The following is a 26,870-nucleotide window of genomic DNA, read 5'->3' as shown; positions in this document are numbered from 1 at the left end:
TTCAATGCAGCACAATGTGAACATGGGACATTTATGCTGCATGGCATGTGTAGCAATTTCGGACATATAGTGGTTTAAGGGGGGTAAATAATCCACCAAAAGCATACTTCAGAAAAGTGAACAGTTTGTTAAAATTCTGGGTTTGCAGTTGGTGGTCAGAACTAAAGCCAGAGTACACTGGGATCGCCCGGGGCTCAACTTGAGAACCACTTCATTGCAGCATTAGCATATAATTCAGCGTATGGTTAGTACAAGCAGTCTGCAGCTAGAAATTGTGTTTCATACTTGGTTGACCGCATTAATATTATATATTATATAATTACATTGAAAAATACACTGTGCTCCCTGAGCATATATAGGTCATCACTTTTTATGTTCTACAGTATTAGTTTCCTTTGTTCTTCCCTGAATGCTGTTTATATTCTGTTGCATCCTCCAGTGCTGTATAAATAATGCTTGACAAAGGCATGTGCCAAATACAAAACATTACATGTACAAGTACACCTTCAAAAGGGCAACAAAATGCCTTGAATGACATGGTCAGACATGATTGTTCTGATTAAAATGGATTTTTGTGGGAAAATGCACAACCTGAAAATATGTATAAGTCCTGCATTTCCAATAATGACACCATGTAGGTTGTCCCTTTTTTTAAAGGCCATGCATGCTGAGAAATAAGTTAAATGTTAAAGTACTACATGAAAGTATTTCAACCATGAATAAATGAAATAAATAAATGTTGTATGTGGATGTTCTCCTTTTAGCCGTTTTCGCCCGTTAATCCGTGGAGCATGAATTATGGGACATATTGTGGCAGCAATTTTTTATCATCAGTGGAGTTTTGAGTCAGGTTCAGCCTGGCGTGGCGTGTGAGTGTGAAAGGACATATTGATCTTAAGGCACGTCGATAGCCATTCAAATGAATAAGGAAATTGATGCAGTGAAAATCTATTTCCTGAATGAGTCAGGCACATTGCAGTTTTATTGGTTCATTACGCTTTGTCTGTAATGCATAGAATTGCACAGACTGGCCCTGATTGTCAACCGTGGTGAGGTCATTATCGGCACGAACAGGCACCGTGATCAGCAACCGACCCATAATGTGCACTGTTCTCCCATTGATTGGACCTGATCATTATTGTACTTTGACACTGTTGGTAAGGAGAAATAATGCAGCCCTTCACATTCACTTCCATGGATTAAGTATACAGCACAGGAAAATGACCTTGGTATTCAAATGGGCTAACAACGGAAATCGGTACCAAGCGAAAAGAGAGGAGCCCATATAAATCAACATGCTACAACATTTAAGATGAAGATGACTGAGAAAGGCTACAGTAAGAACTGAAGTACATGATCCTTCAAAAACCTATATTGTTTTCTGATATAGGAACAATTTTTGCCAAAAGGTATTCGTTTGGATTTCCAATAGGTTTCAGTCTGGGAAAAACACCAAGAAAAACATCAATGTCAGGGGTTTCCCCCAGATATTGACTTTGCTCATGTTTCTTTTTTTCTCACAAACAGTTTTCCGTTCAGCCAAAGGGAAGGGGCCACATACCTCCAGATGCATGTGATTTGGAGGCTGATGGCGTACGAGTGAATGTTAGGGTTAACATTCGGGTTATTTCGCAGTGCAAAAAGAGCAGTTCAAACAGTGGAATTTCCCCCAAGCAGTTCGCCCCCCAGTTCTGAAGAGCATCGGCGGGATTTCCTCCGTGCCCCCCCCCCCAGCAGCGTTCGGGCTCGCCCGCGCCCGTGGACATCCGTATCATTTCCCGCAGTTCCACGCAGCGTTCTGCGGCATCAGCCGTGAGGTCATCAGTCAACAGGCGTTTCCAGGGTGGGAAAAAAAGAAGAAAAATAAAAGCGTTGTGGCCGCATTTGAATGTTTCCGCTCCGGTACGGTTTTCAGCTGCAGGACACCTCAGGGTCCCGCCTCGCTTTTCCCTCTGCGGACCCGCCGCCTCCCGCAGAGGGGCGGAGCACGAATGGACGAGCGACGAATCGCGGCTGGCGGCGTTCCAGCGAGCCGCGCGAGCGTGGCGTTCTCAGCCTGCCGCTCCGGGTCGATCTCATGTCCTGCGAGGGACGCCGGGCCAGCGGTGGGTTTTAGGGCCGGGTTCGAGAGCAGCGGCTGCACCGGCGGCTGCAGTGGCACCGTGTGAGGAGGGGTGTGTTTGACCGTGGCCACTGAGAGGAATTCCCCTCTCAACTTATCCACAGTCAATCAGACGCACTCGACTGCTCTCAGGAGACTGTCTGCCCAAGCATAATAGGCTCAATTAAAGTAAGAGCCTGTTACACCCAGCAAATGTATAGTAACACAAACACACACACACACAATGCAACACACACACACACACACACACACACACACGCATGCACATGCCCACACACACACACACACATACTCATACACATGGCACACACATGCACGCATACACCTACCTGAAAACAATTGTGAACACAAACATGATGAACACGCCACACATACAAGCACATACACTGCTAGATACATTGCACACCCAAACACACCCACAAATATCTACCCATTTACGTGCATGCACATGCACACACACACACTCACACACGCGCACATCAAAACATTATGCACACATAAATATGAATATACCTGCAAACATGCACATGCACATACACCTACAGTATTCCATTGTGTCAAGTGTCAAGTGTCAGCTACTCCTAAATTCAGTTTAAATTAAATTTTTGTTTCTGTAGTTATATAATCTGTTGTGGTTTGTTTGGTTCCTTACAAGCCCGGATAATTATCATAGTTTTGTACCAACTATGCATGTGTAGCGCCATTTATGTGCATAGTGCCATTTATGTGTTTTAAGACTATATGGTTCAGTACTAGCATTGGTTTACAGATTTTACAGTATTATTTACATTATTGCACTGAAAGAGTACATTCGATCAATGTTTTATCAATGCGGAAAATTCTACTGTGCACACAAATACATGTTATGCCTGACAAACAGCTAAACACATTGCAGGTCGGTTGAACTGAAAGACACGGGACAAATGAAGTAATGTTCCGTGCGGGAACTGCCCAGACATTTACTGACTACAGAGTCAGACACAGGGATCACATATCATCTCTCAAAGGGTGTAACTGGTGTGGGGTCCAGGGTGCGGTTACACTCTGAGAATATAATAGAACCCCAGAACACTGCCAACTGTGTATTTTTAACGGTTTCATTGTAAAGGTCCCGTGGCACCTTGTTTTTATAGCTTTAATTGAATTCCAAGACACAGCCAAGCTTCTCGTGCATAAAAAAATAATAATAAACAAGGACCAATTCAATCAAGTCGTGGTGATAAAAACAAGCGAGCAATAAAAAAAAGAGACAACCATGTTTATTTTTGATATAAATTTATTGCAAATATATAAATAGATCTTTTTGTACAGAAAGAGGAGAAATATTGGATGGCATTGTCAAAAAAGAAAGGAAAAAAAACAGGTGCAATAAACATCTGCGCAAATTTATGTTCATAAGAGTGAAACAGAACAATTGCCTGTCGATATATTAGCTCAGTGTAAATAAATAATCGAGCTATGTCAATGAACACTTCTAATTTTATGTCAGGCATGAATCATTCAGAGGTTTGTTCAGAGGGTCAAAGGTGAAAGTTCAGGAAGTGCAGGGAATGGAAAATGTAATAACGGCAAAAAAAAACAAGCGGGATAGAGCGTACAATCTGGACTCCTTCCAATTCCTGGTGAATCCACCAGTCTTGATTTCAAAGCGGTTTATGAATCAGACTGTGTAGCCGGGTTAATTTGAAAAGACAACCAGCTTGAAAGAATATGTTGTAGACACCATGTTAGCCGGGAAATTCATCATGTCAGAGTATCTGTTTGCCCTAAGGGTCCCACAGGGTCCAGACCCAATCACTTTTGGAGTGGGCCCATTAAATGGCCAATTTATGAAGACCCAGGGCCCATGATTCTCATTGATTGGAGCTTGTTTATTTGTTCAGTGTAGTGGGAATGGGGACAGGCGGGCTCTCCTGGGGAGGGATTGTTAGTGGGCTGTCCGTTAGGGCCTTCATTTACAAACAGTCATTTACAGCCGCTGGACACTCTGCGGCATCTGCTTATGCCGCTGACGCTAAGCAAAGCCCGCTCGGTTGTATTTTAGCGTAGGTTTATCTGTTTATCTCCTTGTTTCAGGACCTTTCCGGAACATTCCCAGGGGTTATCTTAAACACCAACAGTTTTGACATCAATACTAATGGATTACCCAACTCAGGTCAGCTGCCACAGCACCATAAAGGCTAATGGGATTACCGAGCGGCTAACTTCCACAGATGAAAACCCAGTGATCTATTTTCAGAGCCTATAAGGAACATGCTCTGGAATTGCAAATGCAACCCCCCCCCCCCCCCTCTCCCCACCCCCCCTCCTCCCTTCCACCCTAGCAACCCCGGATAGCTGCAGCGTAACAGGCTTCATATGGCACCTTTTGGCATAATCTGACGTACATATTTCTGCGCAAAAGAGATGTCCGCGTGCCTCAGCCAGCCAGACAGCCGTTAATCCGTCAGCTCATTTCAAGCAGGAACGAAAGGTCATATACGATGTCGCTCTGTCAAAGCAAAGGCCATTGGTGTGTAATGGGAAACCTCTTTATCGCGGCCAAAAAAACATCCCCTTTTATTTGAAACCACTCAAAACTGAAGCGCCCTCTTTAAAAAATAAAAAATAAAAAAAAATGAAAAAAATTCCCAAGGACCAATTTCACTGCAGCACATTTCAAATCGTCCTTTTAAGCCGATTCAGAGGCGGAAGCTGTTGTAGAAACAACCAAAGGACATTCCAAAGTAACGGTGGTGTGGGAAGTAATCCGAGTAGGTGGATCTTTATTGATTATTAATGACTTAACACTGCGGTTTAATCAGTTTTGGCAGAATGTCTCTCTAGTCTATTTAGCCTTCGCCCTACACTGTGATGATTTATTTGTTATACAGATTTCATCTTTTTGGTCGAACCCACGGTGTGTTATTAACTGCCTTATGTGCAACATCAGCTGCAGTGGGAGGAGTGCTAGTTGTCTGTCAATGCAGTAAAATATGGCAGCAGGCCTTGGATATGAGGATGAGGGAATGTTTCCTGTTTTTCATTGGCTAACATGATATGTAATGGCGTGAAAATTTGCTCATGTTGAAGAAGGCCATGTATTAAATGAAACATTTCCATTGCCTGCACTTCAACCTGTTTTTCTCCAGTCCACAAACCCCCTCCATATCGTGTCACCTTTAAGGAATGCTATCGATAGTGGCCATAGTAAAAAATACAAATGATATAATCAGTGTACTAAGAAGAAATATATGGATGCAAACCAAACTGGCATCATAAACAACAAAGACATAAAATAAGAAACGAAATCTAAAACCTTTAGAGGAACTAACTTCCATCAGGAAATAAAGGGACGACTTTTTCATGTTGTATTGTTTTGTTTTTCGACATACATCCACTCGATATACACAACGATAAATTTCTTCTCATGAAAAATACAGGAAATCATGCAAATATAACACTTTATTTCATTATCATTGATCATTTTTTTTTAACTTTCTATATTCTCAGTCCTCTTTTTGTCTATAGAGCATGGTACACCGTCCCACCCCCTTCAAAAACCCATCGCCCCGCCACCCATGTCATCCCTCTGCAGAGAAAACAATGTACAGAACAAGCCAAGTAAAAAAACAGTCATAAGTTCTTTTTTAAGTGTACAAAATTCACAGATTTTAATTTTTAATTTTCTTTTTTTTTTTTCATTTTCGTTTCCCACGTCTTCGGTCGAGGATTCCAAAACACCGCGTAAAACGAGTCGAAAAACAAACAAAACATTCTCCCGCCGGTAACGCTCGCCAGCTACGTTGGCACCCGGAGCACCCGGGCTTTTTTGGCACGACGTCATTCTCGACGCTCTCCCGCTCCAGCGCCTCGCTCGAAAAGACACGAGCAGCTCTATCGACGTGGCTAACGAGGGCCGAGGCGTGAAAAGAAGCGCCCCGCCGGGATCAGGACTGAGCTCGAGGTAAAAACGTATGCAGATGTGCAGCAAGGCTGCCCCTGAAAATAATGGGGTGCCTCACTAGAGAAAAAAGAAAAAGTCAAACTGATATCTTTGACTGAAGGGCTCTGGCGCTTCCCTTTTTAATGACTTCTTGCTTTTCGGGGGCCTCAACGTCCGACTGAAAAGAAACTAGAGGCAAAGATATAAAAAGCCTTAAAAAAAAGAAAAAGAAAGACTGAAACAAAAAAAAAATATATCACACAAAAATGCCCCCGCGACTGGCCAGCCTCGTAGCTGAGTGGCAGGGGAAGGGAGCTGTCTGATGTCTACGGCGTTTTCCGGAACCCAAGCCTGCCGTTCCCAAACCAATCCCACTACGGCCTTGAAAATTAATTAAAATGCTGCTTAGAGCCATCTCTAATCTTCCTCGGCCTTATCTGTGCTGAAAGGGGATCTCTGGGGGGGGGGGGGATGTGCCCTTACTGCCATCCTACCGTTGCCGGCAGCAGTGCCGCATTGGGTCGGCATCTCAGCGTCAGGCCACAAGTCGACAAAATGTGGAGGGACACTGCCTTCCCGTCTGCAAGAAGGTGTCCATGTCATCAAACACTCAGAACCATATGCACCATTATTGACCCTCTCCATCTCTGGCCCCCGACTGTTCTGAAACCTCATTAATCAATATGCATGTCTGATATGATCCACCGGGCAACCATATTATTGGATGCTCCAATAACCCCACCATGCTAGGCCGGGAAAGAATAATGTGATAATGACCACGTTCGATAATGACTTTTAAGACCTGTCTTCATTGTCAAGAAGGGACTTACTGTGATTGCCTACAGTTTTTTTAATTTCTTTTTTTTTTTTTGTGAAATGTGATCAGCCTCACACAATAGAGAAGAGCTGAAATACATGTGCGGGATCACATCCAACATTTGGCTGAAATTAGGACCCTATTGTTGGCCACTAATTGAGATATGGCAGATAGGGCATCATGAGGATGTGAATCTGTGCCAGGTTCTTTTCCCATGGTTTGGCTCCTCCCCCTTTGCCTGCCCAAGTGGCTCCTCCTTGTGTTTAAACCCATCTGTCTATGTGAGTGCGATGGATGCCCTCACCTACACGAACATGCACAGTGCACTCATCTGTCCGTTTGCCCCAGTCTGCACCAGAGTTCGCTTCTATCCGTAAGACAAATCCGTTGTGGTATTCCAATGTAGGCTTAGTCAAGCTACCTGACATCAAACTGTTCAAGTCACGCATTAAAATGTTTGATCTTATCTCTCTCTCTTTCTCTGTCTCTCTGTCTTTCTCTCTCTGTCTCTCTCTCGCGCACACACACAAGCGAACACGCTTACACACACACACACACACACACACAAACACACGTCTCCAAAGCACATCAATGAGGCCTGTGGTATTTCCCCAAAACATTGCCAAGCTCATGCTAGGCTACAGCATCTAAACCCCAGGGAGTGCGTTCCATTACAGCACAGACACAGCAGGAGATGAAAGAGCCGTGGTTTTCCCGAGAGCTCGAAATCACTTGAGGAAAAAACCCTCCATCTCCCACTATTTCCCTCTCTCCACTCTCAGTTTCAAACTTTGGCACGTTCACTGCCACCATGCCTGCAGAGAGAAGCTCTTCTACTCTTTGTTGTGTGTACCATTTTCTCTCTTCATCTCTCTTTCTCTCTCTTTCTCTGTCACTCCAAGAGCAGTTTTCAGTGTAAAGTTGTACATTTATTTCTATATCTTTTAAGGTGGTGATTCCTAAAAAGGGCTTCACTCTTAAGGTGAAGTCTGTCTTGGTTTCTTTTTGGTTTGTTGTGATTGTCAGGCCTTCTTTGCTGTTTTATTTTTTTGCCTATTCATCTTAGCTTTGTTGGTACCTTCATGAATTATATATGGTTTCTTTCTTCTGTCAGCCAAAAGTCAGAAAGTCTTTCACAAAGACAAACGTCACTCACAGGGCACATCAGTCAAAAGCTGGACCATTCTTATCCAGAAAATGTGTCCCCAAATTCTCCTTTCCCCTTTTATTTGTTTGCTGAGTAAATGCCCCCCGCCCCACTCCCAAGGTGCAATGCAGCACAATTATCCTTCTTTAGCTAATCTATCTAAACTGCAAATTTATGTTTCTTTTCAGGTTTTTGTGTGTTTGGACCAAGAACACAAGTTATTATTTTCATATCAAAGGTGAAAAATGGGTGTATGTATCAACATTTTCCATTCTGTCCATGCCTGAACAGAGATCAGGTGCTCTTGGTCATGAGTCTGATGGCTGAGATGATGGTCCAGCACTGAATGTTTTCAGACTCTTTGTGTCAGGAAGAAAGATCCAAAACTACAGTGTGCACGGGTGCTGGGGCTCGGAACAACGGCCCCTTTCAGTCACCGGCACAAGGAACAAGCAGCAAACACACGATTACACATCTGAATCCTGGCATCGGTCATTCAGGCCTGCTGCATTAATACTCAGCTTGAGGCACGCAGGAGCCTGACCTCGCCAGCGCCACCCGATGGCGCAGCTGCGTCCCGAGCCAAGACCGGCGACCTCGACGCCTTCGCCACGCTCGTCTCTTTCGAAATTGCCGGAAGAGAAACGGGCGGCGACCACACGGAGCCCCCTGCTAGCTGTGGCGGAACCTTCATCGGTGACGCAAGAAGCCGTGGCGGTGGCGGTGGCGGTGGAGGGGGAAGGGGGTGGGGGCGGGTGGTCAGGGAGTGGTTTCGACCCCCTCTGCTTTTCCATCAAACCGTGGCTGTCACCGAACCGCGAGTCAGTCAGCGTTCCCCTCCCGTTGAGGCTTGACAGCGCCTGTCAAACCTCAACCTGGCAGCCGCTCGTTAAGTGGGCTCGGGCTCCGCACGCCACAGGCCATGTTGGGCGACAGGAAGGGCAATTAAAGTTACCCCGGCTTTTACTTCCCCGCCCCCGGGCAACTGCGTTGAGTGATCGATCACCCGGGATCATGTGACACGCGTCCGCTGGTCGCCCGCGCTGGCCGTTAGCCTTCCGACAAACAACCCCGAAACCGCCACCCCCCTCCCCCCTCCCCCCCTTCCGATTTTATCTTGACATCCCGTTTCTCTTTCTTACTTGAGGAGTGATACATTTTCCCTTTTGACAGCTAAGTGATGCCTGAAGGGTAACACAACTGCCAAGTCCAGCCTTGGTACAGTGACGGATACTCTCTGGTTTGTACGTAAATGGCCACCATAGATGGACTGAATGGCCTGTTCTTGTCATTGTGCGTTCATATGTTCTGATTGATAAGTGCAATGAATTGGCTAGACAGATACAACCAGGTCAGAGCACCGATTGGACAAACAAAGTACCCAGATACCCAAGGCTGAATATGCATCATCTCTCACAACTCTACTTTTTCAACCTTTTCAACCATTGGTAACCTGCAACCGGAAGCAACCAATCAATGGTAGGATCAGACACCTATTATGACCAGTGAGACTACCCCTCACCCACCCGTTCTTTTCTATTGGCCTAACCACGTGGCTATGGCTCAGTCCCAGCATGCTTCACTCGAAGCTGCGCGCGCTCCGAATCTCCGAGAAGGCCGGGTTTTCACAGACAGCCCCCCCGGACCCTGGAGCAGGAGAGCGAGCGAAAAAGCGGTCTTGTGGCCCGGTTCCTCCAGAACAGGATTTACTGGCGTCGTGAGTTCAATCGAGCGAGTACGGGATCCCCCCCCCCCCCCCGCGATAATCCGGGGCTGGCGGGGAGCCCCTTCACATACAAGCAAAGTGCGAGACAACTCTCCTTTCAGCAGCGGCGACTGTGTCTTCGTCACTTTCGTCCCTCTGACAACAAAAAAAAATGTTTAAAATGGCATTTGCCATTATTGCACAACATAAATAAATGAATGAATAAATTAATAAATAAGTAAATAGATAAATCCAACAGTAAGGACGGTAATGTTTCGATTCGTTCATTTTTTCACAGTTCACAGATGTTTGGCTCCACTCCTTCTGCTTGTAATCACATAAGTTTGTCTTCAGGGGGCACTTTTAAGACCATGTGTTTCTGTAAACGTAAAGAGGAAATTCAGTCTTTGTTTTTCAAGAGCTCACGGTGTATGTACATGCAGGTGTGTGTGTGCGTGTCTGTGTGCATAGGTGTGCATTTGTGTGTGTGTGTGTGCGTGTGTGCATGTCTGTGCGCATAGGTGTGCATTTGCGCGCGTGTGTGTGTGTGTGTGTGTGTGTGTGTGTGCATGTCTGTGCGCATAGGTGTGTATTTGCACGTGTGTGTGTGTGTGTGCATGTCTGTGTGCACAGGTGTGCATTTGTGTGTGTGTGTGTGTGTGTGTGAGTGTGTGTGAGTGTGTGTTCATGCTTCATCATGACGTGTGTATTTCTTTTTTTCAGTTTTTTGTTCTGGGTTTGTCACAGTTAATCTCCGGTAACAGCTCCCCCATAGTTTCGGTTGTGTTGCAGGCAAAAAAAAAAAGTTAAAAAATAGTTTTTTTTTAAATTATTTAAATGATAACCTTTTTCCCAGAAGAAAGTAAAGTGGTAATTCAGTTTGCGTGCGCCGCACCGTGTTTGCAGCCTCTGTAAATTTCAACATGCTGAAAGTACTGTAGAGGAGCACTCACAAAAGAATGCACTCTAGTGCCTCACTGGAGTATTTTGGCCTGCTCAGTGGATAATTACCAAGGTCATGAACCAGGATTCTAAATCACATTTAATGGGGGTTTTTAAAAAAAATTGTTTATTAATATGAATGCGTGTTTTTCGCTACAGGCGACAGGAACTGAATTTAGGTTCAGTCCTTCAATACAACCTGAGGATGGAATTAGAGGATTTTTTAGTTCTACGGATTTTAGTTTTATAATGAACCTTTCTACTGGAACCTTTATGATTTCAACAATATCTCATGCACTTTGTTCCTAGTAAACAACAAAGTAACAGCAACCAGTGACCAAGATTACCCCCTTTTTTAAAGAAAGTACATGTTGGTACTTTCATGTGTTCCATATAGTGTACACAATTCTACAGGTAGAACACATGTAAACAGTCAATATCAGGTGTAGGGATGTCATCCAAATGAGGATGTTTCCCTTGGTTGACAGGCACAATCCACAAAAGGGCGACCCGATTGGACGGAGGCCAGCTGATGCAAACGGAATGACCACTGGCTGGGTGAGGAGGTGTTCGAGTCACAGCTCTTATGCTGCTGAGTGAGGAAGAAGCAAGGCATGGTGGGTAGTGCTGAACCTCCCGCTCGAAAAACCCTTCTGAGCTGTGTACACAATCTCACTCTCGCACCCATTATGACATAAACTTAATATTATATCATAGTTTCATGTGCTGACTACAACTATCAGCACACTGATGACTTGCTATTATCTGTGTTGCTGTCTAGACCTTTATGTGCACATGTGTAGGTGACTGTGGATCAGAGAATTTCATAAGCACCGAAATGTACAAGGGTACACACATACAGAACTGTGTTAATGGTTTATAAAAAAAAAACAATGTTCTTTCCCTTATCCAGCACTTTATTCAGAATGAACATTTTATTCTAGTTGGGAAGGCTTTTACCCCCATGCCCTCATAAAAATCAGAAGTAGTTTACTGTGCAGTGCCACTGATTGAAATAGATAAGAATAAATCACTGTGTAGGGAACACAAGGTCCTTGGGAAATCACAGCGAGATGAATATTTGAGTTATTGAATTATACCTGGACTTTTTTTTTTTTCACTGTTATAGTACCCAATTCCATTAACATACTGTATAGAGTGATGATAGGGATTTGGCAAAGCTTTAACTTGAACTCTGTGACACCTCTATACTTTTAATATCTGAAAACATGAGGGGTGAAGAATGGAAACTGTGCTTCTGCACTTAGCGGTCCGATGCATGCACTGTAAAACCTCACTGAACATTTTTGGCTCAGCGTGTACTTCTTGATAAAAAGAAAGGAGTTGAATATTAATTGAAAAGCAGTATGTATCTCAAGGGATGTTAAATGTGCTAGTGATATCAGCCCATCCACCCTGCTTTAGCTACTTTTAGTGAAGGAGTGTGAGGTTTAGTCCACACTTCCACATTTTATAAAAGCTGTCTGGGATCACTACTGAAAAAGAGTGACTGGAATTTTACAGACATCCAAGAGTGGCTAATGGCGTGACTGGAAAAAAACAAGATTCATTTTAGTAAAAAATTTATCTGACAGCATTAATAATATCAACCCTCTGGAACCAAATGGCACCTGTGGCTAATTGCTAATTAATATATCTAATTAAAGTGGATGTGAACAATGTGACTACCTTAAAATAGAGCTGGGCTAATTAATTAAATATGTTTCTTTTAATTTTCATTTTGTTTAACGTCAGTCAAATAGAAACCGCAAGCGATAAGTACTGGAAGCTATCAAAAGAAGAAGGGAAGGGTACAAATCGACTATTAAGCCCGAAGTTTCTGTTGAGATGATGAAACTGAGCATGTCCTTCCCGAGTAAGGGTATGGGCAGAGCTTGGCACCAGAAGCTCCCTTTAACAATGGAGTGCTTCCTGTTGCCTGACTACGAGGGACAGGTGAACTGTGGCTCTTTGCTATTTTCCACTGTAAAAGACCACAGCGAGACTGTGATGGTCCATCTTGGTACAAACCACCACAATTCAGCTCTACCACCAAACCTTGTGCCTCCTTTCCAGCCTGCGTAAGAGGATGAGTGACTCGGTCTCACCTGTCATTTCTAAAGGAAAAAAGATCACCAATGCTGTTCTGACACCCTCCCCCTTCACCCTCCCCCACCCCCCCACCCCCCATGGTCCAAAACCCGACCTAGACTCCCCCGCCCCACGTTGTTTTCCACAGTGTGAAAGAAAGAGAAAAAAGGAAAGGAAAGGAAAGGAAAGGAAAGCAGCAGGAAGGTAAACGAGTGCAGACGTGACGCACGTCTTACCGCTCTGAATAGACCAGACTCCCTGTTGCTTGGCACTTTGGCCCATCCCAGTCTGCACAACTGGCTCAACAGAGGGAAAACCAGGCGGCACTAACGCCCCTCCGTGCCCCTGCCCTCCTGAGTGTGCGCAACCCTCTCCCCGCTGCTCTCGCTGTGAAACACTCGGGGGCGTTTCTGCCTCATGAACGTTATTCAAATGAAGATCGCTCTGGGGCTTGCCAGAAACTGAAGCCCATTTCCAGATGCAAGCAATACTTAATTCTCAGAATCTACACGTTTCTGCACATCTACATTTCTTCTAGCTATATACTGAATGTAATCACTAGTTTGGAGATGAATGTTGTAGATGCTCGGTAAATGCCCACACTGTCATTAAATGTGGGCTTGGAGCGCAAAACAATTAATATTAAACATCTTTTCAACATTTTCCTCAAAAATTATCCATTTGCAATTCAATTTTAATCTGTGTGTGCCAGCGTGTTTGCACCCCTCCTATTTTCAAAACAAAACATTTTGCAGAACTGTGTGACTGTGTGTGTGTGTGTGTCTGTGCTTGTGTGTCTGTGTGCACATAGAGTGTGAGTGTGAAATTTGGCAGCTACTCCCTCATTACCACACTGACTTATTTCTGTCACACTTCTGATTTTGTTCAGTAATTCACATCTAACAAACAAACAAAGAAAAACCTGCTTCAACACTGACTTTGTTTTCTTCTCCTCAACACAGGGATCCTGTAATCCTGACCTTGCCCCCCCCCCACTAGGGTGGATTGTAAGGCTCTGCGAAGGACCAAAGTATCAGGCAATGGAGGAGTCTGCTCTGCTTTGCCTAAAGAGAGAGAGAGAGAGGGTCCCCCTTCCTAACCACGTCCCCCCACCTCACAGCTTCTGCTGCGCAGAGACGCCCTTCCAGTAGTCAAGGATGTCATGCAGGTCCTCGTCCTTGGCGAACTGTACCTTCTTGCGCAGGGCGTGGCCGGCGGCTATGTAGGACGCCTCCTCCCGGGGGCTCTTCTTGTAGGGACGGAAGCGCTCCCAGATCCTGAGCGTGCTCTCGGAGGAGTACTCGGGGCTGGAGGAGTAACCCGAGTAGTTGTGGTGGCGCGGGGAGAGCTGGGAGTAGGAGGCAGCGTCCCTCTTGGAGCGGGTCAGAGGCTTGAGGAAAGAGGCCTTCTGGGTGGGGGAGTCGGCGGCGCCCTCGTAGTAGAGGGCCGGGAAGGAGTGCCGGTGCTCCGAGCAGTGGTAGTCCGGGTGCACCTCCAGGTGCTGCGTCCCCGTCCCTGCTACGACCCCTCCTCCGCCTCCTCCGCCACCGTTGCTGACGCCACCGCCGCCTCCGTTGCTCGGACCCCCCACCAGTGGGAGCCGCTCCAGAGGCTCCCCACACCTTGCGGGGCTCCCCTTCTCCGGGTATTTGCACGAATCGGGACTTCGGGGCTCCGGGACATCCAGGCTGAAGACACGAGTGCTCTTGATGGCCCCGCCAGCAGAGTTGCCGCAGCGGTTCTTGCCGGGGCCCAGGACGACCACCGCCGCATCCGCACTCAGTTGCCTTTGCAGGGGCCGGGCGGCCGTGGCAGGGGGAGGGTCCCGGTATGGGGGGGAGAGGAACCCTCCGCCGCTGATCCCAGGCCTTTCAGAGAGAGGCAAGACCAGGGGCATCGGGGGAGGATGGGGCATTTTGGGAGACGCCAGGATTTGGCATGCCTCCGTGATGCCGGCGGCGAGGGGGATGAGCCCCCTGGGTACGGAGGTGATGCAGGTGGGAGGGGGGGAAGTGGGGTTATCTGTGGTGGTGGTAGCGGCTGCTGCAGCTGCCGCCGCCACGGCTGCAGAGTCCAGTTTGAGCGCATCTATGCAGTTGTTGATGATCTGGTTGACTTTGTCCACCTCCTTGGCAATGGTGGAGATCTCAGATGCGGAACCCCGACCATCGTCATCGGAGTCCTCTCCAACATCCGACCCATCATCCTCCCTTTGGTCGTCCTCCCCTGACCCTGGTGTCCCTCCTCCATCTCTGCTCCGGTCCTCCCCGGACACCGAGGTCCGCACGTCCATGTAGTTCCCCTTGTTGGCAGCTGCAGCATCCGAAAAGGCCGTGGCCATCTTCTCCACCTGAGGGATGGAGGACAGGCGGGAGGAGCTGGTGTTAGCCGAGCCTTGCAGCATCCCAGAGCTGGAGGACGAGGATGGGGGCAGCTTGCTGTGGTGGTGCTGGTGGTGCGCCTGCTCGTGGAGCTTCTGCACGGCCGCGGGGTCGTTGGCGGCAGCGGCCGCCGCCTCCGGCCCATACCGCATCTCCAGGATGGTCTTCTTGACGCTGATGGACTTCTGCTTCTCCTCCTCCATGCGACGCCTGCGCAGGCAGTAGTAGACCAGCCCCAGCACGATCAGCATGCCGAACAGGCAGCCCAGGATGGTCATGATGTAGTGCGTGGTGGTGGAGGGGCTGGGTCTCAGGTCGTCTGGGTTCAGCATGCGCGTGCCGAAGTGCAGGCAGGTGTGGTTGTACCGCTGCGAGTTGCGTATGGAGGCCACACAGAAGGTGTAGTTGGTGTGGGCCCTGAGGTTGTTCAGCGTGATCAGCTCCTTCTTGTTCTTCAGGTTCATGACGTCAGAGACATAGCTGTTGTTGTACTGCACCAGGATGTACATCTTGCTGAAGGGCCGGGGGATCTGCACCAGCAGGGAGGCCGTGGAAAGGGAGACGTGCTGCAGCTTGATGCTGGGGCTGTAGCTGGGATCCGTGGTGGAGGAGGTGGTGGGCTGGTGGTAGGGCCCCACGCGGTCAGACATATCCGGGCCCAGGCCCGAGGACTCGCCGTCCGGCGGCAGGGAAGTCATGCCGGGGATGATCACTCCGTCCCGGCACATGGAGAACAAGATGGTGCGGGCGTTGTGTCCGTGTCCCGACACGGGGCTCAGGAGCGGGTAGCCGAAGAACTCGCGGGGGGTCTCGCACTGCAGCCGGTCGTAGGTGCGGGTGATGTTGTTGAAGGACTCCAGCCAGGTGAGGAAGCTGTAGAGCTCGCAGCCGCAGTGGAAGGGGTTTCCCGCCAGCTCGCACACCATCAGCCGGGTCAGGCTGGTGAAGGTGGAGGGGTCCAGGCGGGCCAGCTTGTTGGAGGACAAGTCTAAACTGCTGAGGCTGGGGCACTCCCAGAAGGCGTTGGTGGCGATGACCTCGATCAGGTTGTGCTGCAGGAAGAGGCACTGCATCCGCCCCAGACCCCTCAGCATCCCCTCCGTCAGGTTGGTCAGCTTGTTGTAGCCCAGCTGCAGCACCTGCAGGTTGGCCTGCCCGGCGAAGGCCCCGTCCTCGACGTAAGCGATCTCGTTCTTGGTGAGGTTGAGGTCGGTCAGGTTGGTGAAGCGGCTGAGCGAGGAGAAGAAGACGGCCTTCAGCTTGTTCTCGTTGAGCCGCAGGTCGTGCACCGTGTTGTTGATGTGCTGGGGGATGGTCTCGTAAGGGGGCTGGTTCTGGCTGCAGATGGCCAGCCACACGTATCCCTTGTCCCCTTCGATGAGCCAGCATTCCGCCCGCACCAGCAAGGGAAGGTGGAGGAACAGGAGGAGGGGGAGGAGGAAGGAGAGGAGAAGAGGGGAGGCGGCAGGACTGGGACGGGCAGGGATACGGAACAAGCTTGCCATTATTTATGGAAAGGGGATGAGTGACAGCTGCCTGTCTAAAGAAGTAGGTAAAGAGAGAAAGGGACTGTTTGAGTGGGGGAGGGCAAGCGGGCTTGGGCAAAGAGCTATTCGCAAAAATAGGGGGGTTTCTCAAAGTCAATCACAGCCGTGGAAACAGCATGGTGACAAGCAGAGACCCCGTTTCAGGTCCTCTGGGTCGGGCTACAAAGTTGGGTTCCACAAGACACAGGCATGGTCCCTGTTTTCTCTTCTACTTGTTGGTGCCGGCTGAAGATGAGCAATGTTTGTTGTCAGCCAGTATACCTAAGAGGCAGAGCACAAGAGCATCATCAGCATTAAAAGCACGCGATACACAAGATTATATACACCAAACAACCTGAACAACTTGAACTATAAAGAAATTAATTCATATCTTTCACTCACTTCCTGGTTGCACTAGACAGATATTTTAATCAAGTTTTTTGTTTGTTTGTTTTTAATACAAAAAAAGGAAAACAGAATAGACCCAACTCACTAATAAAAATACAAATAATGTTTGTTTTATTACAGATTGCACATAGCAGTTTTATGTGGTAGTAAAAATGTCACTGTATTTTGTATAAAAAGATTTTATAAAGAATGCAGCTGAAGAATTAATTTACAGCAAAATCATAAACCCATCAGGCATCTCAACATACAAAGTAAAATACAAAGCAATTAAACGTTTCTCTATTTATCTAGTTTTATGGGTCCACAATATTTGACAACAAGCCTTTATAAGAAAAATCCCATAAATACAGATAACATGCAATCACAGATTACAGTTTGAAGCGGAAACCTTCTGATCTTCTTAAATCTGTGCAGGATCCACAAGGTTTATGATTTCACTGTGGCCTAAATTTAGAATGTGCAATATTAAAAAACACAACAAAAGACACATAGCAGCTATGTCATAAGATGGATGAAAAGTGAAAAGGTTTAAAGTCTTCAAATGTCCTTTCTAGATGTACTGGAAACAATTAAAAATGGAAAGCGTGCCAGGTCAGTAAATGACGAACTGCATGCTTATTTTAATTTTTCATATAGTTTAACAATTTTCCAAAACAAATGTCTGGTTCTCCCTGAACAGCCTACATTTTAAACAGAATGTCTGTTACAACAGAAGAAATGGGAATTAATTATCCCCATTTAAAGTGTATCGCACACCATTGGTTTATGAATAATAATTAGTTATTGTTAGAGAGCTACAGAAGGTCATTCTTTATGATTGTTTGAAATGTTAGTTGAAGTTGTTGCTTTGAAGATGTTTGTTGTGATTTTATATGAGTGGGGGAACTCAAGGTTATTTATTTATTTATTTATTTATTCCAATGGGAAGTTGAATACTTCTATTGATAGCTCATTTATATTCTGTCTTGAACAAGATCCCTCAGATTGAAGGCAACATTTGCTTCTTATTCTTGTTAGCCAGCAAGTCATATCAACTACATAACTGAGCAACTACCTCAACGCCAGTACGTATACATTCTCACAATAACGAGGAGACATTACAGGAGACATGTTGTTGTTTACAAGCTATAGCTATACAGTATACTTAATTTCTTGCACATCCTAGTTTTGCTGCTGCAGCAGTCATGGTATTAACTATGTTACTCTCTCATCAACGTAGGTACTCCTGGACAAAAACAAACTGAAGAAACAAGTTGTGTGGTTATGCCATTCCGAATTTACATATATTTCATATTGATTTAATGTACCTCAGAAGGTGAACCCTGGGGGGGGGGGGGGGTGCGTGGGTAGTAACCAAAAAGAAGAAGAAAAGAACCAGCTGATCAGCTGCAAACTGGTGAGGGCTCCTGCGTTACAGTCTACCTTCACTTCTTGCCTTCAAAGGGCCAAGAACATTTATTATTATGTTATAGGATATTTAGTGATGGCAACATTACATTTGGGTATTTGGCACACCCAGAATAACTTACAGAGATACTAGTTTCTTTTTTTTTCTAAATGCATTTATACCGCTGGATGTTTTATTAAAGCGGCTCAGGTAAAGTGCCTTGCTCAGAAGAGCACTACGGCTGCAAACTGAACCCGCTAGCCTTTCCACTACAAGCTTAGTTTCCTAACCATTACGCTACACTGCCACCCCAACATCGAAAAGGGGTTTTCAGTGTTTCTCCACCTCAGCTACATCCATCTCGTCTCTGCTGTCCCCAAACACCACGGCCAGGGCCCTCCCTAGTGGAGTGGAAGGCAATGATGATTCTAGGGGCCCATAACTTTGGGGTCCACAGCTAAAAAAATAAATATATTTATTTATTTTATTTTATTTGTTTTATCACAAAAAGGGCGCCCAGAGCAATATTCTTGCGGGGGGGCAGGATTCCTTGCAATGCCCCTGTCCATGTCTAAGGAAATTAAGATTTGTTTTCAGGTTAATTTTAGTGATTCCTGAATTGATTCAACAGAGCAGTTGATGCTTGCATGTATGTTTAAGTCAAATTTAAACACAAATACTGATTGAGTCCAGTCATTGAGGTCTGATTCATATGAGATGTGTTTTTATATATACAAGGTCAAGCCAGATATGCTAATTTAGAATATTAAAATGCTGTAAAACAAGAGAGCAATGTTTGCAGGGAATCAAACAATTTATTGGAGCTTGTCAAAATGCCAAGTAGCTAAATACACTCCAGCAGACAAGCTAACTCACAGGGCTTGTAATTGGACCATGCGCAACACATCTCAACATGTCTTCTTCAGGCACAGGATTAAAACACACCCTCTGAATCAACAATAAATAACATTTGATTGTATAAACTGTACACACGTTAGCTTTTCAAAATGCACCTGGTCAGGTGGCCATGTTAATATTGACACGCATAACTTGGCACCATTGATTTGTGGGAAATATTTGCGACAAAGCCAGAGAGGTATTTGGCCTCTGTGTACACGATGGCTTTGTTAGCCACCTTGGCTTGTATCTGCGGCAGCTGCATAAAATTGCTCTGGTAGTAAATAAATCGCTGATGTAATATACGACTTCAAGGAGTTTCTTCAGCTAGCGTACCCAGCTGCAGCAGTACAGAGAGCCCAACCGTATTTCAAAAGCAGCCAGTTCAACCTCAGTGTGCCAAAAATACACTAACATTAAAAATCACAGCAGCGACAAGCATAATCCCAGCAGTGACTAAAAGCATGTCTTTGAAGAATGTAATGTAAGAATATATATATATATATACATATATATATAATTCCGTAGTTTACAGCATTTGGGAAGAATTATCATTTTGCTGAATAGACGCCTTAATGCATTTTGTAATGACTTATCAAAATGTCAGCGTAACAGTTCCTTTTACCAATTTACCAATGTTTTTTTTTTTTTAATTATTATTTAAAACAACATTCCACAGCACATAACCTTCAGCCAGAGGGTGAGTACACACATCTGCACTCCACTGGAGAACAACTAGCAATCATAATCAGAAGTAATTTCAAAGTTAAAAATACCTGCTGTAGGTCAATAGAATTAATTTATTTATTTATTTATTGATTTATTTATGTGCCTGAGTGATTAATAGATTTGCAGGGAGGATTTAAATCATTTAAGTTAGATTTTCCGAATTTGTACATTGTCATTTACTTGAATTGAGTGTTATCCATTAAGAGAGACTATGGATGAATAAGCATTGTTCATATGGCTTGTGAGAGGGTAGTGTGAATGGTATGGCTATTTAGCACACAATGGTAAGATGATCTTTGATAGGATTGTAAATACAAGATACAATACAGTCCACAACACACTGGTCTGGATTTAATCAATTAGGCGACAGGCAATGGATGATGGCTTTGACAATGGATGATTTCGACAAGGATACACCCTTTGTTCCGGTCTCCCTTTCGCATCTGGGTCCAGTACTTTTTTTTTAACAGGGCGCTTTTCCCGGACCAAATCAATCCGATGAACTGTAGGGGTGCAGGATGTAAATTTTAAAGTTTAATGCACTGGCACCACAAATGTACAGTAGGGCTGCATAACTGTAGCTCCGCCTCCTCAGAGTCTTAGTGCCGTTCAAATTTAGAAGCGCTCAGTACATTTGTCGTAATTAGATATTAATGTGCGCTATAGTACCCTACTGTCATAATGAGTCTTCCACCAGCACTCCCCCGTCACAGCACACGCCGCTGATACATCCGCACAGATGATCTGTCACGCTAACATGTAGCTGTCAGAGACAGCTGAGAGTGACAGAGAGGTCAGGACGCATCAGAACGCGCGTCGTTAACAACTCAACAGCCTAAACCGTTAACTCCCTTTCTCTTTTCTTTTTTTTTTTCTTTTTTTTGCTACGTCTTGAAGAAGAAAATAAACAACGAATTGCCAGCGATGCGTGAAATGTTAAGCCAGGTTTTCCCATTTGCAGCTGCGTGTAATGTGAAGTCGGGGTTAAACATTTCGCGACGGAAGATTAGCGCGGGGTCGTGGGGCGACGAGCGAGAGCGTTCCCCCGCGAGCGGGACGGGACCCGTTTCGGCAGACCTCTCAAAGGCAAGGCTACCGCTTTTCACTCGGGTCACATCCCATTCCTGTCACGCGCGCGCGTGTCGACGGCCTAATCTGATTGGTCTCCAAGATTCCAACCAGAGCTGACAATTCACTTGTACTGTGGAACGCGCTCAATTTGGCATAGATGTCGCTAGGATGCCATATGCTATGCATTTGCTTCTTATTTTATAATTATCTCCACGTTTAAAACAAAGTGTATGAACCCTAGAGACTGAGAGGGTTATAAATACTGAACGGAGCTAATAAATAATTCTTGGCTTGCATTAAGATATTTAAAGCATAGTTTAGTTCTTAAAATCTCAAATACTAGGTGCATTGTCAAACAAATACTGTACAAGCACACAGGCCTCAGTTGAAAATATGAAAATCATTGTATAAATTATTGTTTAAGCTACACCCTGCATGTTTCGTTTCTCTTAATATTTTTGTCAAAGGTATTTTGAACTGTGTGGCCGTCTAATCACAGAAGACTGTGTTGGCAGTAATAACAGCACTGTTGTTGATTAATCAGTACAGGTTTTAACTTTGAATCTCATTTTGGATTTTATTCAATGACAACACCTTTTTACTGTTGGTTTAAGGAATAGCAAAGAGGAGAAAGGAGCCATTGGACCAAATGGACTCACTGCTGGGTGTTTTTACTGCATCATGCAGTGGAAAGGTCAATTCTGTGTGCGTGTGCGTGCGTGCATGCGTGCGTGCGTGCGTGTGTGTGTGATGGAGAAAGAGAGAGAGAGAGAGAGGCAGCTGAAAAAGATGATGGTCTGTCATAGAGGCACACTGTGTCACTGAGGCAGCACCAACACTGATGGCAGCTAAATCATGACAAATGGAACCTATTTTCCTTCCTGCACCCATTTCTTAGAGAAAGGCAAGGTGCGTTGCGGTTTTCCTATCATGCTGAAAAATTATTTATGTGTACTATATATACCAATACTGGATACAGGTCACAGTTCAGGTATCTCTCTCCCCATCTATCTATCTGTCTATATTATCCCTCTGTCTGTATCAGGTCTGTTCATTCCCTCCTCTCCGCCTGCTCCTTACTTTTACCAGAGCAACCGACACCAACAGAGCGTTGATATAATTAAAAGGTCTGTGTGAAATGGCCCAAAGGAACATTTAATTAGGGCCGAATCTACATTGAGGAAGTACTGACCTACTGACAGATGGGGGGGGGGGGATAGGGCTAGGATGGGGCAGGAGAGGGAAGGGGGGGGGGGGGTCAGAGCCAGCGTGACCAGAGGAGACGCATCACAGCTGAACTACGAGACCACAGCACAAAGAACAGGAGGGAGGGGCACCGCAGGCTTCACTGAAGCTAACGCCAGCTCTCGTTTCTGGCCCTTCTCTCAACAGCGCTGCCCCACTGGCGCCTCTTTTCATCCCTGTTATTAAGCGGGCTTCCCCATTAACTTTAATCCCCTGCTCCTTCGCCAGCTCCACAGGCCTGCCGGTTCAGCCCAGCTCCCCTCCGCGGCTAGCTTAATTTGCACACGGGACTCCCTGATTCCTCCTTCAACTTTCGCTAAAGTGCCGGCGCCACCATTTTTCCCAGCTAAAACACATTTGTTTTCATTCATTTCTGGTGATGGCTTATCTCTCAAACCTCGCGTTTGTGAAGAAAGAAAGAAAAAAAAAAGCGCCCGCGTTTAATTGCTAGTTTAAGCAAAAGGACAACTGTTGATTGAACCCGGGCCTTGGTTTGGTGGCAGCGGAGAGTTATTAGCCCCAAAGTTAAGCGAGGAAAGCAAACCGTTGATTGTGTTTGGGTGCTGAATAATTCCTGAGAGGCTCTTGCCCCGTTCGTTACGGAAGGAGGCTGCGAGGGCTCTCTCCTCCCGCCGTACGGTTGAGTGTGAAATGTCCTCAGAGAACCTCGGTCGTGAAACGCTCTGGAACGGAGCTGCCAGCGATTACATCAGCGCCCTGCACTCACGCCGCACCTCTCTCTGATGGCAGCACCTCCTTCTGTCCCGAGACCTGCGATCTCTAATTTAGATAGTTTAGTATCTCTAATTTAAATAAACTCTAAATAAATTCTGATCTCTAATAAAGGCTTTTCCTCCTTTATTTTGTCCTACGGCAGTTTAGTAACTCTGATTTAAACAAGTTTTTTTGTAAACAATTTTACAGCAGAATAGCAATCCAAGGAAAGATGCTCTCAGATTCATAACAACAACAGAACAGGATAACATTACATTGCAATGCAAACATCATATCCTTTAGATTTTAAAAAAGGTATGAAGGTAACTTTTTTTAAATCCAGTTTGTCAGAACTAGAAATGAAGCTGAGTAATCGTTCAGTGTCACGCAACGTGCTGCTGAAGTAAACGTGAACCCAGCCCAGGGTGATATTAACCATTTCCCCGCCAGGTCGAGGGCCCTGAGCCCGGGCCTGGTCATCAGCCACAGACACGCAGACAGGACGGGGTGGGGAGTTTTTCGGTCGAGGCTTGAGATGGCTGCAGCGCTGACAAAGATGGTCATGTCAAATGTCTGAACCACGGTGGTAACCTCATGCCTCCACAGGACTTCACTGCATCACCCCCCCCTTCCTCACCCCCCCCACCCCCCCGCTGAGCGAGATGGCGCCCTCAATGCATCTGTAACCCTGGGTATCTCCAGGTTATTCCTAACGCGTTATTATCCCTCTACCGACTGCCGAAACAAACAATCAAACAGCAGTGAAAGGTCATCGGTTGCCAATATCATGAATGATCACAAACAGTGAGCTCCATAATGCCCGCGACAAATGGCAAATGCGATAAAAATGAACCGCGCCTCCCCGTTCTTTTACCTCCCACTTTACTTTTCAAATGAAAGTAAACTCTGTGTGCAGCGGCCCCACACACACACACACACACACACACCACGCCCGAGCCCTGGGGCTTCACCTCCATCTCTCTCAGCCCTCATCTCAGTTCTGCGCGCGGCGCTTTCGCAAACTGCATCTTTGTAAACACTACGAGGCGCCCGGGGGTGAAGGAGGGGAAGGGAGTGGGTAAAGAAAAGCAGACAGGGCATGTGTGGGAAGTGCCGGGTCCCTCTGGGCCTCTCTGCAAGGGCAGCCAAGAGCAGGTGTGCCGCACGCAGAGTTAAGAGATATGATAGCATCCCTCTGCCCAGGGGGGATTGTCCAGTGCTAAAAGCACAGATACAGTGATAAAAGCATGGATTAAAGAAGACGCGCACACACACACACACACACACACTCTCTCTCTCACAGGCACGCACGCCCACAAACACAAACAGACACATACACACACACGCAAAAACACAAACACACACACACACTCACACACACACACATACACTCTCTCTCTCACAGGCACGCACGCCCACAAACACAAACAGACACATACACACACACGCAAAAACACAAACACACACACACACTCACACACACACACATACACTCTCTCTCTCACAGGCACGCACGCCCACAAACACAAACAGACACATACACACACACGCATGCACACACACACTTTCTCTCTCTCACACACACACGCAAAAACACAAACACACACTCACACACATACACTTTCTCTCTCACAGGCACGCACGCCCACAAACACAAACAGACACATACACACACACGCATGCACACACACACTTTCTCTCTCTCACACACACACGCACGAACGCACACATACACACACACACACACACACATACACTCTCTCTCTCACAGGCACGCACGCCCACAAACACAAACAGACACATACACGCACACGCATGCACACACACACTTTCTCTCTCTCACACACACACGCAAAAACACAAACACACACACACACTCACACGCACACACATACACTTTCTCCCACACAGACACGCATGCACACACACCCACACAGACACGCACGCACACCCACACATGCATACATGAACACACACTCTCACACGCATGCACACACACCCACACAGACACGCACACACACCCACACACGCACACACACACACGCACACACTGTGTGCCGGTGGCTCATTGCCCTTAGCTCTGATTGGCCAGCATGGGCTTTCAGCAGCACTCACTGAGCCCTGAGTGCTGTTACTGCAGCAGGGGGTTGCAGGTTCAAATCCTGTGTACAGCACATGAAAAAGAGTACTTGACCCAAACAGCCTCCGAGCCGGCCCTGCTGGAATGACAGGCTATATGTCTGACGCAAGCAACTGTAAGTCACCCTAGAGAACTGTGACTGATTGATAAATGGCAGATAAGAGCAAATAAATATCAACACAAATATTGTAACACAGCACTGCAGTACAGAATGTCACTCCACAATATGTTGATTGACAGGAGGCAGAAATTGCAGTCTGAAGGAGATTTGACCATGAAAATGTTTTTTTATATAATTGAGCAGCTTCTAAATATTAATTTTATAATGTCAATGCTGTTTCGTTGTAAAAAAAACTGTCATGTTTATGAGAATGTCAAGTTTTATGATGTAATATAAAGAATATTAAAAAGAATATTAATTTCACCCACATCTGTAACGCAAATCACACGACAGCCTGCAATAAAATTAATAGAATCTTCACAGAATCTTTCTTTCAATAAATATACTTTATGATTTTTATTTACTGCACATCAAAAGCTCCAAAGTGCTATTACCAGGCAAAAAAATTATTATCTCAGATGAAACAGGAATGAAGCTATCATAAGCGATAGAATTTATTAATCATTATCCAAAAATACAGCACTTTTAAGGTCTGTGACAACGTGTCACACTGGATTTTCCAAGTAAAAGAAAAAAGATGAATAAAAAAAATCAAAGAAATGGCCCAAAGAAATGCCCAAAACACAGGTTCATCTGTCTCTCATGATTTTAGTCAGTGAGACAGTGAGTTGTTGAATTATGCACGAAATCTTCTGAATTTCACAACTGCGCAAACCTTATTTAGTGGTCACAAACGGGGTCTGCAAAGCCAAACACGGCCCTCTTACCTAGTCTGGACAAGCACAGGCCGAACACCACTCCCAGATGCTGGAGCAGAGATATATGGGTCGGGTTTGGGCCCGGGGTGTGGACTTTGACCAACATGAGCGATGCACGGTGAATGGAGGGGAGTGGAGCTCATCAGCAGGCACAGGAGAAGCCAGAACCCGCTCCCCGCTCCTCTCTCACCCGGGGGGGGACGGGACGGACAACTGGGGCGCGAGCAGCAGGCAGACAGGGTGCGCTTTCTGTTTGAAAGAACGTGCCGGAAATTCAGCTGCCGTCCATTCCTACATCTCTCTTGGGCCCTTAGCGGACAAATGACTCATAAGCCAGGTGAAGAAAATGTGAAGAAAATGTAAATTCAAATCTGCATTGGAAGTTGTCCAGAGACTGGAGTGTGATCCCTTCCTCCAGCACATCGCTCTGGCACAGGGAGACAAGGCAGTGACACCAAGATCCCATTAGCACAGACAACTCCTCTGATCAGCCTCTATCCTTACAGCACCCTCCAGGAGACGCTATCCCTGTACGCATGCACACACATGCACATACACACATGCACACACACACACAAACATGCGCGCACACATGCACATACACACATGCACACACACACGCACACACACTCACACACATACACATGGACACACGCACGCACACACACACATGCACACACACACGCACATACACATGCACACACACACACGCACACACACTCACAAGAACACACACGCACGTAC

At 46.1% G+C, this 26,870-nt stretch overlaps 1 protein-coding gene across 5 annotated transcripts in view; it reads right to left on the bottom strand.

Moving 5' to 3' along the window:
- Window positions 1–8,764: 8,764 nt before the first annotated feature.
- Window positions 8,765–26,870, bottom strand: part of LOC135248773 (protein phosphatase 1 regulatory subunit 29-like) — a 135,315-nt gene continuing 117,209 nt past the window's right edge. For 2 of the 5 annotated variants that reach the window (XM_064323690.1, XM_064323692.1), the window contains 2 exons: window positions 13,863–16,938; window positions 8,765–10,095 (listed from right to left, as the gene is read on the bottom strand). In XM_064323690.1, the coding sequence (XP_064179760.1) occupies window positions 13,864–16,635 (2,772 nt within the window). In that variant the 5' untranslated portion in view covers window positions 16,636–16,938 and the 3' untranslated portion in view covers window positions 8,765–10,095; window position 13,863. Of the gene's footprint in view, window positions 10,096–12,864; window positions 16,939–26,870 lie in introns of those variants that run through there. The other 3 variants (XM_064323694.1, XM_064323693.1, XM_064323691.1) reach the window with 3 other exon arrangements.

The sequence above is a fragment of the Anguilla rostrata genome, chromosome 2 (assembly GCF_018555375.3).
Source record: "Anguilla rostrata isolate EN2019 chromosome 2, ASM1855537v3, whole genome shotgun sequence".
In the NCBI taxonomy this organism is placed as follows: Eukaryota; Metazoa; Chordata; class Actinopteri; order Anguilliformes; family Anguillidae; genus Anguilla; species Anguilla rostrata.
This window is presented reverse-complemented; position numbering and strand designations above follow the sequence as displayed.